Below are 16,103 nucleotides of genomic sequence, written 5' to 3'. Positions count from 1 at the left end.
AGGACCTTTATAGATGTTTGCAGGAGCTTTATAGCTTCACATAGGAAACGGGGCACGTTTTCTTTAGCGGGTGCATAAACACTGGTGTGCCTACTCCGTGGAATATTCCTCAGCTGTAGAAAGTGAGGATCAGCCAAGAGGCAGGAGCCACTGCACAAAAGCCAGTAGCTCCTCTCCTAAACCACAGTGATCTTGCGAAGAAGGACATAAGCAAGGTCGTCTGTTCGTAAAGCATAAAGATGCCTTAGGAGTGGTCAGCCTTAGCGGCTTTTATGTAGCAGAGGTTCCCTAAGCAAGTTCCTAGTAAGCATGTGCCTAAAGAGGTGTACAGGGTCACATCTGTGACCCAGCAGGAAGGAGGCCCAGGCCAGCCTGAGCTACACAGCGAGACCCTGTCTCACGACAGAAAGCAAAGAGGGCGAGGAGGGAGGCTCAGAAAGCAAAAGCTGCTGATGCACAATTGGTGCAGCCCACTGCATACATCAGCACGCGTGTGTTGGTCAGCACGTGTGTGTTGGCACACATGATGTCTTTCCCAATTGCTGCTGGCTGAGGGCCACTCTCTTTGGAGGTTGTAGGAAACACAGGTGCCTGGATTTGGGGTGGATAGCCTTCAGTAAGGCACCATAGTGTATGGGTGATGCAGCCAGTGTCTATCACCTTCTCCCTCCAGTGTTTCACTGTGAAGCCGGTCTGAGCTGGACTCCAGCAACACGTCACAGCAGTAGAACTTACACAGCCCTCTCTGCCCACTTCCAGCTTCCCAGCGAGGACCCCGAGATCTCTGAGGTTTCATCCAAGTGCCTGTCCATCCTGGTGCAGCTGTATGGAGGAGAGAACCCCGAGAGCTTGTCCCCAGAGAACCTGGTGACCTTTGCTGACCTCCTGATGGCCAAGGAGGACCCGAAGGACCAGAAGCTTCTGCTGAGGATCCTCAAGAGGATGGTGAGTCAGCCAGGGCCACAGCCCCCTGCCCCCAGCACCCACACTGGGCAGGGACCTTATTTCTGATTTCCAGAAATGTTTGGTGTGTGGTGTGGGCCCCATTTGTCTGCGTGCAGTCATAGGTGGCCGACATTGGTGTTAATCTGTGTGTTGCCATTGGTTATACTTGATGTGTTATGTTGTCTCTCTGAACCAGCTGAGAAACTCAAGAGACAGCATTCTTTTAAAAAGCAAGTAAGGGAGAGGGAGGGACAGAAGAGAGAGTTTGGTTCTCTGGCTGTAGTGTCCTGGTTAGTAATTTAACACTGGTTTTAGTCTTCGATACCCCTGCCATGCCTATTCTGCTTCTGCCAACTGCCCCTGGTCCGTGACTTAAATGGCTTTCTTTCTGGTCTAAGATGTCTCCCAGTGTATTCCACTTCAATCTGGAATGGACTCGCACTGTTTCTTTCTCCATGTTTTTAAAGAGCACAGGCTGGGTACTGTCACGCTGTGTGGTGCGCAGTGTGGGTCGGCATGGTATTGCCTTCTCACCTTAAGTCCCCAGAAGCAGTGATGGTCCCCCCCAGTCCACCAAACCCGGGGCTCAGGGGACATACCGACCCATTGCTGGAATACTCGTTTTGATTGTTTGACTTAAGCATGGTGCTGTTTTATATTTTAATTTTGCAGCAGTCGAAAACTGTCAGTTCTTCTGTCCAGCATTGCATTCTAAGGGGAAACGTCCCCTTCTGTCTAATTTGTTTTTATTTCTTTTTCCTTGTTTTTTAAAGTATTCAGCTTATGTTTATTTAAAGCAGTGGCTCTCCACTCTACTGATGCTATGACCCTTAAGTACAGTTCCTTGTTTTGTAGTGACCCCAGCCATAAAATTATTTTGGTTGCTACTTTACAGCCATGATTTTGTTAAGAACCATAATGTACTCCGAAAAAAAGAAAAAAAAAGAATCATAATGTAAACATCTGATATGCAACCCCTGTGGGGGTCTTGGCCTACGGGTTGAGAACCACTGACCTAGAACTACCCAGGAGAGACATCCTGCTGCATGTAAAGCAGGGTGTGGGGGGCTAAACCGGGAAGGCCAGGGTTCTCTGCCCTCCTGCCCTCCAGATCCACCGGTGCCTGGGGAGATGCGGACACACATAAGATATCTGCCTTGCACTTAGTCACATGTCAGAATGTAGTTGGCACTGCTGCTGGGGACACAGCCAAGCTTACAGGACACAGGGCAAGGTGACAAGCACAGCATGTGACGTTTAAGTCGTGAATGGGAGGATGAGCTGTCATCCACACATGGGAAGAAGAAAGAAGGTGTCCCAGGTGAAGCCAGCAGTGACTGCAGGCCAGCTGGGATACAGCTGGGGAGAGTAAAGCCACCAAACCGAGGTCTCCACACTGTTTGAAGCTTGGAAGTGAATGTTGGGTCTGAGGACTCTTGCCCCCACTTCCCCCCCACCCCGGCGGGGGGCGGGTAACAGCCTCTCTGGTGAATCCTGCCGTCTTTACTGTTAGGTGAAACTTCTCCCTAGAGCTGCCCTGCAATGGGCACTTAGAGAGCTTCTCTGGGCTAAATCAGGGATGCTCAGAAAATGCAAAAGCTTTGTCAGGAGCAGTCCTTTAGTCACTTCAGGCCTCCGGGCTCCTCCTCTTCCTGCCTCACTGATCTCTGGTCAGCCTGAGGCGACTATAGCATGTCCTGACTGGAATACACTGGCTAGCCATCCATCATCTAGGAGGTTGGGGGATATGGGTCATCAGAAGAAATACCCTGGCATTCCTGTTTAGGGTCTCACTCCTTCTGAAGCCATAATCTTCACTAACAAAGGATCAGACTGTTCAAATTCTGCTGATGGACTTGAGCGTGTCCCCAGGTCCTCTTCCTTGTCTGTCTCTATTTAGCGAGTTCAGAGAACTCTGTGGAACCTGCTGGTCTACTTTCCTGTTTTCATTTACCAGAAAGTTGGAGGTTTGTAATCATACTTTGTGTTTTTGCTTTAAAAACGTGGTGGGCATTGTTGCTCCCAAGCCTGTGCATCATTCAGTGTTTCTAGAAGGACTGCAGACTAGCCTACATGTCTGTTCATTAAAGCTAGCTTCCTCCAACACTCAAAATGGTGACTGCGTATGAGAACTGTCTGGGGCCTAAGATTAGCTGAAAAGAAGTTGCCAACAACTCTGGGAGACCAGGTGGCATCCAAGAGAAGGTGACAGCTGTCACCTTCAGGCCCATATGTAGGGCAGTGAAGGTGTTGGGCGGGCAGTGGGTAATTCTGGTAGCCATGTCGTGGCTGACTCTAGGGAGATGTGATTGACTGAGATGTCTCACAAGCATCCATCCTTGGAAAGTCTCTGCTCTGTGACCTGTGCCTGCTGGGAATGGGGCAGCCTGGCCTCGGAGGCTGCCGACACTTCTCCTGGTACTCTGCATATGAACCTTGCTGTGTAGCTGGTGCTTTTCATCAGACTGAGCGCTGCCCACCTAATCAAAGCTTTTTAAAAATCTGTGTGTCTGGCCTTCCCTCATTCCCTCCTTGCCTAAGTCCGGTCAAGTCCCTGGGCCAAGTGGGATGTGGCAAGTGCCCACCTGTCGATTCCTGTCTAAGTTCTGATATTGGTCACCAAGTGCTGTTCTGTGAACATAAGTGTCACATGGCATTTCCTTGTTGCTGAGCCCTTGTGGGCATGTCCATGCCCCATGCATCCCACGATGGCTGTGGATGTGGCTTAGACACTGCAGATGACAGCATCTCTGGCCAGCGCTATCAAGCAGACAGCACAGTGGGTGTTCTGTGACTGTGGATCCGGGGTTTGCTTGCTTGTTCTTAATTTTCTATTTCATGACCACATTGAGTTGCAGAACTCAGACTCAGGCTGGATCTAATTTTGACCACAAAAGCAAAGAAATATTCTTGGTATTAAAATATACATCAGAGGGCTGGAGAGTTGGCTCAGAGGTTAAGAGCACTGACTGCTCTCCCAGAGGTCCTGAGTTCAATCCCCAGCAACCAAACGGTGGCTCACAACCATCTGTAATGAGATCTGGTGCCCTCTTCTGGCCTGCAGGTATACATTCAGACAGAATGCTGTATACATAATAAATAAATCTATAAATATCTAAATAAATCTATATAAATAAACACACACACACACACACACACACACACACACACACACACACACACACACACACACCCCTTAGGAGGTTCTTCTCTCCTGACTTAAGTTTCTCAAGGTTATAACTTTATGTTTTTATTTTTTCTCTTTTTCTTTTCTCTCTCTCTCTCTCTCTCTCTCTCTCTCTCTCTCTCTCTCCTCCTCCCCCTCTCTCTCCCCTCCCTCCTCCTTCCTTCCCTCCCTTCCCTCTTCTTTCTTTTTTCTTTCTTCCTTTCTTCCTTTCTTCTGAGACAGGGTCTCTCTAGTCCTAACTGTCTTAGAACTTGATATGTAGAACAGGCTGGCCTTGAACTTACAGAGATCCACCATCTCTTCCTCCCAAGTGCTGGGATTAATAGTGTGCAGCACCAGGGGTGGGTGTGAGTCCAGGGAAACTGTTAAGAGCAGCACACTTACCCCAGTTAATCATAATAAATGTGAGTGTAGGAGGCATGAAGCATCTGTGGTTCTGGTAGAAGACTCTGCAGTCTCCTGGGAGCCCCCTCCCAGGGCCATGCCTGCCTGGTTACAGCTGCGCTGGGTGATCTTCCTGCCTGCCCGAGATCGCCATAGTCTGCAGGTTATCTTGGGAACTCCCCCGAATGAATTCCATGTATCCTTCCAGCAATCAAAAGAAAGGAAATAGCTCACCTAGACTTCTTAATTATCACAGAAGAACATGTCCTGGAGATCATGTGTGTATGTCTGCATGTGGGAGTATTTGTAAACTTTTCCTGCATGTGACAACTTCTTTACATGTGAGAAATGTCTCTGCAGCCCTGTGTATAAATAGGAACAGAAGACACTGCCTGAAAATAGAGCATAAGGAATTTTATTTTAAGATAACTCTTTGGCATACATATAGCCTTAACCACTTATTAAAGATAGCAGTGTATTTGCATGCCAATGAGATGCATGGACATTGTCTGGGGAGTTAAATCTCAGCTGGATATAACCACAGGACCACATTCACTAGACTCTGCCCACACCTTGGTTTTGTCACTGTGGGTCTGAGCACCCTCTTTGGATATATATAACACGGCAGATATGTGTTCATATCACACGGCAGATATGTGTTCATATCACACGGCAGATATGTGTTTAGTGTCATTTCAGAAATTCTATCCTAATATTAAGCTAGAATTCATTAAAGAATTGTGTTTGAAGCTCAAACAGCAATTTTAAAAGACAAATATTATAATGTAATACAATCCAGAGATGGACTGACTGATTTGATCCTGACAAGCTGAGTCTGTGTTTGCTGTGTCTGTGTTTGCTGTGCAGCACACAGAGCTGTATGATGCGACGGCATGCACACTGCACATGACACACTGTGCACATACACTGCGCACAACACACACTGCACATGGCACACTGCACACACACACTGAACACACATTGCACATGACACACTGTGCACACACTGCACACAACACACACACTGCACATGGCACACTGCACACACACACACACACACACACACACACACACACACACTCTGCATGGGACTTGTGCATTCACAGTCAGGCTTCAGCAACATAAGTAACGTAGCCACAGACAATTCTGCAAACACCCCCATTCCTGAGTCACTGTGTGGTTTTCTGTTTTGTTTTGTTTTTTGAAATTGTAATGATTTGATTCTAACACTTCTCCCCCTCCCCCTCCCAATCCTCACACATACCCCTCCCACTCTCCTTTAAATTCTTGGGCTCTGTTTTTGCTAACTTACTACATGCACACATGTCTGTGTACTACATATACATTCCCATGCATGCACACACGTCTGTGTATTCCATATCATGTTACCCACATGTATGTTTTCACAGCTGACCATCTGTCACAGGACAACCAGCTGGGGTGCTCTTCCCCAGGTTTACTCTGTCACAGTGCGGGATTTGAGTCAATCTGGCATCAAGCCTCCAGAAGCCTGTGGCTCACCAGCTTTCCTCTGACCTCTGACCTCTGACTTCCAGATCCACAGCTCCATGTGCTGTTACGACCCATAGGTGAAGGGTTTGGACTAAACATAGATCAAGTCAGACATTGGGGCCCAGCATGCTTGGGGTAACACTCTTGAAGTCATTGTTAGGATCCCATTGAAGCAGGGGGAATTGGCTCCCTCAAATGTCTTCCTAAAGCGCCCATTTCCAGAGTGTTCCAAGATTGTGCCCCCTGGCATCGTGGCTTCTATCCCAGCTGACCACCTGCTGCTCTCAGCTCCTTCCTGATGCAGTCACACTGGGCCCTCGCTCCCTGTTCCCCGAGCCTCTCACTTTGCTTCATTCGTGGAGTATATTTATCCCTGCTTCAAAGAGGCTCTCAAAGTGCCACACAACAGGCTTTTTTCAGGACACTAACTACTTTTATTTACGATAAACCAGGAGCACTTGCTGTCTCTCCAGGAACAGGAGCCAGAAACATAGATTGTATTAATCGCAGCTCTAGATTATTTGATTTTTAAGTACCACAGAAGTTTTGATGCCACTTAAAAAATCATTGTTATATCCAGAACCCAAGCCTGGTTATGAACTCCTAACAGGCCTTTTGTGCGATGGGTATGGACAGGTTTTAATGAAATTTGAGTGTCTCTAGAGATCACAGATACTTGGGCCTTTAACATTGTGGCGTTGCCTAGCAACCTGGAAGTCATTACCTCCCAGGCACTGTGACAACAGGCTGTACTTCTTGCTGGTCTCTGATGAAAATGTAATGGAGACAATCCCTTTCTAAGGGCTCCACTCCAGAGCAGGCAGCAAAATGGATTTTTTAATTCTCTTTACAGGCTGGGCAGTTTTTAATCCAGTATTGTCTCCTGACGGCCATGTGTAACCAGATGAGGCATAGTCTCAGGTGTTCTTAAGAGCAAGACTCCCGTTGTGACACCAGGGAAACTGCTCACAAATGCAGCTCAGTGCATTGGCAAGACGGTCACATTTACTGTCGACTGTCCGTTAACACACTGGCAGCCCCTTAGTTCATTCCACCAAGACTTTTGAAGATCTTAGGCAGGCTTGAAGAATGTACCAATGTCATACACTTTAGAGTAATGTTAATCTGAATTACTGAAAAGCTGGATTTATAGAAAAGTCCAATGGGTATTCTGGAATTGACTGTGGGACAGTGGTGAGACCCTGGGTTTCCTGAGCAGCATTAAGGTGTACACTTTAAGATGTTAAGTTTAATGACATGTGGGGTTTTTGGTTTGTTTGTTTGTTTAACAAAATGAAACACCAAAAAGAAAAAGAGAGAAGAGCTCAGCTAACTTGGGAAGGAAATGAGGGGAAGGGAGGGGAGGGGGTTAAAGGGGTGTCCTGGGAGCTCAGAGGTGTGTTCTGCAGGCCCGAGGCCCCCAACACACACACACACACACACACACACACACACACACACACACAGAGCTACATGTGCATATCCAAAACCACATAAGCAATCATCACAAATTGATTAAAATAGCTATAAAAATTAGTCAGAGTGCAAACTGTCACTGATAGCAGGAAAGCAGCAGGTTGAGAAGTCTCTAGTGGATAGAGAGCATTGGTTTGAGAGCGTGTATTCAGTGTTGAGGAGCCTGTCGACCACAGGCAGCAAACATGTGCCCTGTGAAGCTTCTGCGAGGTCTCGGCCCCAGACCACGGGGACACTCAGCAGCTAGAGTGCCCGACATGCACGTCCACGCACGTCCACGCACGTCTACGCACGTTCAGGCACGTCCATGCACATCCATGCACGTCCATGCACGCCTGGCAGTCTGAGTTTGGTCCTTGGACCCATGAAAAATCGGAGAGCGCTCGTACTCTGGCACATGTGCTCAGAAACAAACATTATACATGTGCATAGTGATAATAGTTTTCAAAAGAACTCCCACTCTGTGGGAGTTTAAGAGTGATGTGTTCTGGTGTGGAAACTGGTGCCGCTGTGTGGCCGGGACTCCTCCCTGTCCCTGATGCTGGTCACTCTGAGATGTGTGGAGTCTGCTGGTTGTTCCTGTCCTCTGTGGCTGTGCAGCTGTGTAGGGTCTGGCTTTCCTCTGTGTGGAGGCGAAGCATGTGCAGTGTGTGCAGTGGACAGTGCACCCTGATGACATGACACCTTACAGGTGGCACCCGAGAGACCCACCCTGCAGGAGGATTATTGGGGGGTGGGTTATGTCTTTAACTGGGAAGTTCAACCTTAATTTAACTAACATTTGGAGTTGGGGATTTAGCTCAGTGGTAGAGCACTTGCCTAGCAAGCGCAAGGCCCTGGGTTCGGTCCTCAGCTCCGAAAAAAAAAAATTTAACTGACATTTTTAGTTTATTTGACATGGCCATGTGATCCATTTGTCTCTCCATTGGCGTAGGTAAAAATTAAGTTCCTTTGTGTATACACCGGGGAGGAGGCCTACGAGCCCATGTAGGGGATGGGAACTGATGCTGGGTGTTTTACTCTGTTGCTCTCTTGAGACAGTCTCTCACTGTTCCCGGTCACCCCTATCCTCTATCCCAGCACCAGCACCGAGATTAGGGGTGCACACTGCCATTCCAAGCTTCTGTACTGGGGAATGCTGTGTACAGCCAACCATTTACCCCTGAGCCGGATCCTCAGCCCCTGCTCTGATAGACAAATTTTATAGTTGCAAAAGAGGCTTCAGCCGTCTTATTTTCCAGATCCCAGACTTTTCTGCCGCCTCACCATAGAACACATTAGGATGTGAGATGCGTCTCAGATACAGGAAGGAGATTTTGAATTTGCTTCATTGAGTTTTGATCAAAATTGTAGACTCCAGAGGCTGCCACATCTTGTCAAATCTTAGTTTCTCCTTCCTCTCAAATGAGGTGGCGTCATGAGCCATGACTTGGAGAAATGTCCCTCACGGGCTCTCATAGGAAACGTAGATTTTCTACCTGTTGATAACTCAGCACAAGGGGCATAGGGATTCGGGTGCCAGAGTGCAGGGGATACTTGGTGCTTGGTGGCCCTGCCTCTGGCATCCTTCACAGTGTGGCTGACTGACAGACCCCACTCCTTTCTTCCTCAGAATTGAACCCCTGGCCTATGACTCTGCAGGGACCAGAGTGGCCTATTTGAAATGCTGGGCCTCAGGCCTCATCCCTGCATTTTAACGAGGCCCTGGTGCCCCCTGTGCCTGCCCCTTTAGGATTGCAGAGAAGGTGCTAATACAGATGGGGGAAAGAAGCCCAAGGGAGGAGTCCAGGCTATCTCTTCCTTCCCACACAGCACCCACGGCTTGCAGGGAGGAAGAAGGCAGGACGCACGTTGACATCTGCCGACTTGTTTCTAGAAGGCCTGCTCACATCTCTGTTTAAACACCACCAGCAGCCCCTATTAGAAATGATCAGGGAGTTTCAAATGGACGTTTCTGTTGGGGTCTTCTGTCCCTACAGCTGAGCTGATCCAGCAGAGAACCTACACATAGGAAACCTTGGAGCAGTGCTAGAGGAGTCTCAGGAAAGGAGTAAATTAATAAACCAGGGAGGCACGCTGGACTCGAGCACAGATTGCCTCTGCTGTTCTGAGGATGCTGGGTGCCTGCTGATGCATGCACTGAGCAAGCTGTCATTGCTATTAGTCAGCTCAGGGGTGAATATGAAGGGGGAAGATGAGGCTAGGAGGAGTGTCTCCACTGAACCCAAGCAAGCCCTTCCAGATGTAGAGAAGAGAACCCAGATTGCACCCTGTCCCTTACCCACTGTACACCTTGGGGGGTACCAGTGACCATCTCAAGACAGTGCTTTGCCGTGCAGACCCCTCAGTGCCACAGGACAGGAAGAACTTGAAGTAGAACAGTCATTCACAAGGACACAGACTCTGTGTACACGTGACCTGTGAAGTGGCAGTCACGTGACCCACGCAGTTCCCGTGCTTCCATCCATCTGTGCTCTCGGTAGGGTGCCGAGTCTGTCTACACACACCCCCTCCACCCAGGGTTCAGTGATTCGGGAGCTAAACATGATGAGATGCACATCATCGCTGTGCCCTGTGCATGTGATTGCTGCCACTGTAGAGAGATGAGAAGGATGGGCCCGCAGGTGCTTCACAGCCTGGAGGTGTCACCTTCTCCATACCAGGGGTGGGATCGGTCTCACTGTGCCTTGTTCAGGAGAGCTCAGTGCCATCGACCAGCTCATGACTTATGCATAAGCTCATGACCCCATCTGGCCTCCCTCAAGGTCCTGACCCTTCCTCAGCCCTTCCCTGCTGCCAGTAGAAAATCCCCAGCACCTGGGGGACCAGAAGCCTGTTACCAGTTACGGGGGCACCTCTGTGCACCCCCAGAAAGTACCCTGTGCCTTGTTAGGTTTAATTGCATGGCCACAGAGAGCTGGAGCCTCTGGCAGTGTATCATCCGTGGCCCTGGGGCGTCCCAAGGATGGGAGTCCACTGCTCAGTGGCGCACAGGCTGACTGTGACCATTACCACTACAAAGGCTGGAGAAGGGCCAGGCCTCGCCAGGGCCTCCCTGCAGGGAGTCACACTGGAGGCTCTGCTGGGCTGGATTGTCAGCACCACTGCAGGCTGGGAAGGGGGTCCCTTCCACTGCAGCCTTGATGATGCTGTACTAGTCAGAGTGTGTAGAGCTGCACCCACGCTGGCTGTGGAGCCAAGTTGATGGGGTGCTAGCACCAGAGAAACCCCAAGTGGAAAGACGCAGTCAGCTCCGTTTTGTAGTTTCAGGGAGGTGTGTGTGCAGGAGGCCAGAAAGGCATGTTGTAAAGTCAGAGTTTGAACCCAGAGTGTGGGAGTGTATGTATGTGAGTATGACTGTGTGTGTGTGTGTGTGAGTATATGTGTATGTGTGTGTTTGTATATGCACGTTTGTGAGTACATGTATATGTGTGTTCTGAGCTTAGAACATGTAACCATCACTCACAGTGTGTGATGTAACTTTTACCCCCAAATAGTGAGGCGCTGGCAGAACCTTCTGGTGTTCCAGGAGAGTTCTTGAGCATTGTCTGTTTCATCAAGGCAGGGCTGTTACCCAGAGTCTGTCACAGCATGGATTCTGCCTCTTCTGTTCAAGTGAGGTTTCCTCAGAGGGAGGGAGGCAGAGATGATGAGAGAGAGAGAGAGAGACAGGGAGAGACAGGGAGAGTCAGAGAGAGAGAGACAGAGAGTCAGAGAGAGAGAGACAGAGAGTCAGAGAGAGTCAGAGAGTCAGAGAGACAGAGAGACAGAGAGACAGAGAGACAGAGAGGAAAGCCTCCAATAACTTTGCACTGCACACAGCTGTCAGCTTCATGTGCTGTGGTCAGCACTGCTCTCCAGGCTGCCCTTCTCCAGGCCTGTGGCTTTCACAGCTGATGTCCTATCACCTGACAGGCCAGGAGAGTGGGCTCATCTATTAATCTATTAATCGAGGCAGAAGACCCGCAACCCTCACAGGAGCAGCACTGCAGAGTGGTCTGCAAAAGTCCTCTGGGCAAGGCTCACCTTGGCCTGGCTGTTTGAGCTCTCTAAGGTGGCAGCAAGTCAGGGACGCTATGACAAGCAGGACCCCGGAGCAAGCACAGGCTCGTTCAATTACTGTGCTCTACAAGCCCTTACTTATATTGATGTAAATACAAAAATAACCACTTTCCAGAAAACATCAAAACAGAGTTGGTCCTCATAAATATTTCATGGCGGGAACCTGCATCTAATGTAAATCCATTAAGTCACAATGGGGAAGACACTTGACCATCTATGAATATTTCACAGTCAAGAGAGAGAGAGATAATTAACATTGATGAGCCCTCTGCCCAGTAAAATAGTGTGCAGTGAGCTGCTGCACCGATACACGCCTGTAACCCCAGCTCTTGGGAGGGGGAGCCAGGAGGATCCACCCAGAGTTGTTCCTCAAGGCCAGCCTGGGCTACATGAGACCATGTCTTAAAAAAAAAAAAAAGAAAAAGAAAAGTTCTAGCTAGAACAAAATAATAAATACACATCACCTGCTGCCTAATAAGATGTATTTAAATATATGTCCTCATTAACTGTGTGAGGCTATGAAACTCGGTGGTGCTGTGACTTAGAAAAGCACTTAGAACTTAGGACACCAGCGACATCATACTTTGAGCAGTATAGCTTTGGACCCCATTGCCTGCCTGCTTCCCCGTGTCAGGCCTAATCCCACTCAAAAGAACGCTCTCCAGCAGCAGAGTAATGTCAGCTCTTCGTCAAATGTACCTTTACAGCTTTCTAACCTTTAAGAATGTGCCCAAGCCTCCTGAGGTCTTCCCTCAGCCAGTGCCTATCTGTCAGTCTCACAGTGGCCGAGCCCACTCTGTGTCCCCTGTGGACTCAGCCAATTTCTCTCAGTGAACTTTGCCGTCTTGCTCCTCCCCCACCCCTCTGGCCTTGTCTGCCTCTGGGAGGCACAGCAGCCACCTGCTTCTGATTCACTTTCAAACTTGGGACTCATTTTTGTCCCCTTGGGCCATTCTGGCTGTCATCCTGCAGACTGTGGAGTTGACAATGGATGCTCCAGATCTCCCTGCTGACTGGTCACCACACATCCCACAGCCTTTTCCAGCGTGATGCTTCCCCATCCCTGTCCATCTCATGATGACCTCAGGGTTCTTAGAGCAGTTAGGCTTCCTGCTCCAGGAGGGGACTCCCGAGTACAGATCTGGAGGTGAGAACAGGTGAGGAGCTCTTTCCCTCTTCCCTCAGCCGCCTGCTCACCTGCAAAGCACGATGGCCCTTCCTCCAACGTACTGAGAACCTGATCATTATCCAGTCTCTTCTGTTAGCTTCTACCTGTCACTTCCTACGGGGACCCTGTCCTCTTCTGTTGCTCCTGCTCCCCTGCCCTGCTGTCTCGGGACCCTTTAAGTCCTATGTAAGATTATACTGCTCAGATCTTCCATTGACTCTGGTCTAGGGAGAGAGAATCTAAGACACCTTGTCCCACAAGGCCCCACAATTTGCTGCCATCTATGCGACTCACCTCTGCGAGGGTTCTGTCATCCCTGGGTATACGAGGTGTGCCTGGGACATTTGCATGTGTGGCGTCCTCTCTCTGGAAGATTCTGTGCCCAGCCCCACATGTTGCCTCTCTTTAATTTCCTCAGGTGTTTGGTTGGGGGTCACAGCTGTGTCCCCTGGTGCAGAGCAGGTGGCAGGACAGAGGGGCCCCTTGCTTGCCTCTATGGCTCCCACCTCCATTCCGTTCTCATTTTCTGTATGTGCCTCCCACCCTCAGGATTGTCACCATTGTGAGGATAAGAACCTGTCCCAGTGTCTCCTTATTGTTCCCTCTAGCACAGCCCTGTACAGAGCATATTGATTGTATAAAACAACAAACTGTCTTTGTAGAGCTAGACCTGCCCCTGCCCGATGGACCCAAGCACAGAACTGTCTTCAAAGCCCACCAGCCCACAGGACGGCCACCCACCTTCAGGCTGGGTCTTCCCCTGGGCACTGTCAGTCTGGAAACACTGTCAAAGCTCAGTGTGCCCTTCCCAAGTGGCCTGTGGCTAGAGGTTGTGACCGGGTGCCATGGCATTTGGGAATGAGAGGCTGCACAGCCACACAGCAGAGTGTGCACCGGCTCCCGTGTGCAGCTGGGTTGTTAAGCCCGTCTGCACTCCAGGCTCTCCCCTGTGAAGCAGTCCAGGGCTCTAACAGACTTCCCCTTGCATGAGGCTGTGGACAGCAGGCGAGGACTACGCACTCTTACCAATTTTACAGGATCTAGATGGGCATGGATGCACGTTCCCGTCCCATGGGCCAGGGGCCCAACTAAGTGAAATAGAGAGCGCAAGCATTCATCCTGCTGGACACCATGGGACTGGCTGCCTCTGCCTCTGCCTGTGCTGAGGGGTGGCACTGCTCACAGCCACCTGGGTCCTCCCATGTCAATCACCAATGGAGAAAAAGCACTACAGGCCTATCTGGTGGGGGCATTTTCATAACTGAGATTTCCTCTTCCCATATGTCAAGTTGACACAAAACTAGCCAGTACAGATGTAACATGGTTACGTGGGCCTGGGGACACTACGTCTGAGACATGGAAGGGGCTTAAATAGTCTTGTCCATGTGTACCCAGGATCCTTACTGCTCACTGTCGCACCCCCAACTGCTGTTGCCCCCTGTGCCCTGCCCTCCACAGCTCCTGGGCCCAGGTCGCTCCACCTTGCAGAGTCCAACCTCACTGTGTTTGGGGAGGGTGTTTCATCTGCTGCCTTTCTTTCACCTCCAGGCTCCCAGGACTCCTGGTTCTGATGTACCCTCCCTCCGTCCTCTCCCAGTCCTGTCAGCTTAGACCTGAAGAGGATTTGTTATCTTAGCAAAGTTAATTTCAGATGGCTGACAGAGTAGTCAGCATGTGACCTTTGAGGTGCGCAAGTTGGGTGGTACAGAAATGTCTAAGACGTGAAAAGTACCCTCACAAACAGCTGGAAGTAAAACAGACTCTCACAATTCACGCTGTCTCCCCACCCCCGAACTCTTACTAGTCACACTGCTACTCAGGACTCTCACTATTCACACTGCCCCCACAGGACATTCACTATTCACACTATGCACCCACAGGATTCTCACTAGTCACACTGACCCCTCACATATGACTCTTGTAAGTCACACTGTCCCTCAGGACTCTTACTATTCACACTGTTGTCACACATAGGACTCTCACTATCCGAATAGGACTCTCACTATCCGAATAGGACTCTCACTCGTCACACCGCCCCCCACAGGACCCTCACAATCTACATAGAACTCTCAGTATTCACACTGCCCCCCAGACACTCACCATCTACACAGGACTCTCACTTGTCACACTGTCCCCCCAACAGGACTCTCACTATCCACATATGACTCTCACTAGTCACACTGCCCCCCCCACAGGACACTCACTATCCACACAGGACTCTCACTATTCACACTGTCAGGACACTGCCCCACAGGACTCTCACCATCCACACAGGACTCTACAGGACTATTCACACTGTCCCCCAGAGGACACTATGCACATATGACTCTCACTATCTACACAGGACTCTCACTATCACAGGACTGTCCCCCCAACAGGACTCTCACTATCCACATAGGACTCTCACTAGTCACTGCCCCCACCCCCCAACAGGACTCTCACTATCCATCCCCCCACAGGACTCACCATATCTACACAGGACACTCACTGGTCACACTTCCCCCAACAGGACTCCCCACAGGACTCTCACTAGTCACATGCCCCCCCAACAGGACTATCCTCACAGGACTATTCACACTGCCCCCACAGGCCACTATCCACACAGGACTCTCACTATTCACACTGCCCCCACAGGCCACTCACTATCCACACAGAACTCTCACTGTTCACACTGCCCCCTCACATACGACTCTTATTAGGCACACTACCCTCCCCCTATCAGGATATTCACTATCCACACAGAATTCTCATTAGTCACACTGTCCCCTCACATATGACTCTCATTAGGCATACTGCCTCCCCCATCAGGATACTCACTATCCATACAGGACTCTCACTGTTCACACTGCCTCCCACAGGACTCTCACTATCCACACAGGATTCTCATTAGTCACACTGCTCCCTCACATATGGCTCTCATTAGGCATACTGCCTCCCCCATCAGGATACTCACTATCCATACAGGACTCTCACTATTCACACTGCCCACCACACAGGACTCTCACTATCCACACAGGACTCTCACTATTCATACTGCCTCCCACAGGACTCTCACTATCCACACAGGATTCTCATTAGTCACACTGCTCCCTCACATATGGCTCTCATTAGGCATACTGCCTCCCCCATCAGGATACTCACTATCCATACAGGACTCTTACTATTCACACTGCCCACCACACAGGACTCTCACTATCCACACAGGACTCTCACTATTCATACTGCCTCCCACAGGACTCTCACTATCCACACAGGATTCTCATTAGTCACACTGCTCCCTCACATATGGCTCTCATTAGGCATACTGCCTCCCCCATCAGGACACTCACTATCCATACAGGACTCTTACTATTCACACTGCCCCCACAC

General features: G+C 49.8%; 1 protein-coding gene across 1 annotated transcript in view; it reads left to right on the top strand.

The window, feature by feature from the left end:
* The window catches only part of Ulk4 (unc-51 like kinase 4), a 287,817-nt gene that overhangs the window by 215,208 nt on the left and 56,506 nt on the right, over positions 1 to 16,103 (top strand). The window contains exon 35 of the mRNA XM_032911193.1: positions 760 to 945. Coding sequence (XP_032767084.1) covers positions 760 to 945 — 186 coding nt within the window. The remainder of the gene's footprint in view (positions 1 to 759; positions 946 to 16,103) is intronic.

The sequence above is a fragment of the Rattus rattus genome, chromosome 8 (genome assembly GCF_011064425.1).
Source record: "Rattus rattus isolate New Zealand chromosome 8, Rrattus_CSIRO_v1, whole genome shotgun sequence".
In the NCBI taxonomy this organism is placed as follows: Eukaryota; Metazoa; Chordata; class Mammalia; order Rodentia; family Muridae; genus Rattus; species Rattus rattus.
This window is presented reverse-complemented; position numbering and strand designations above follow the sequence as displayed.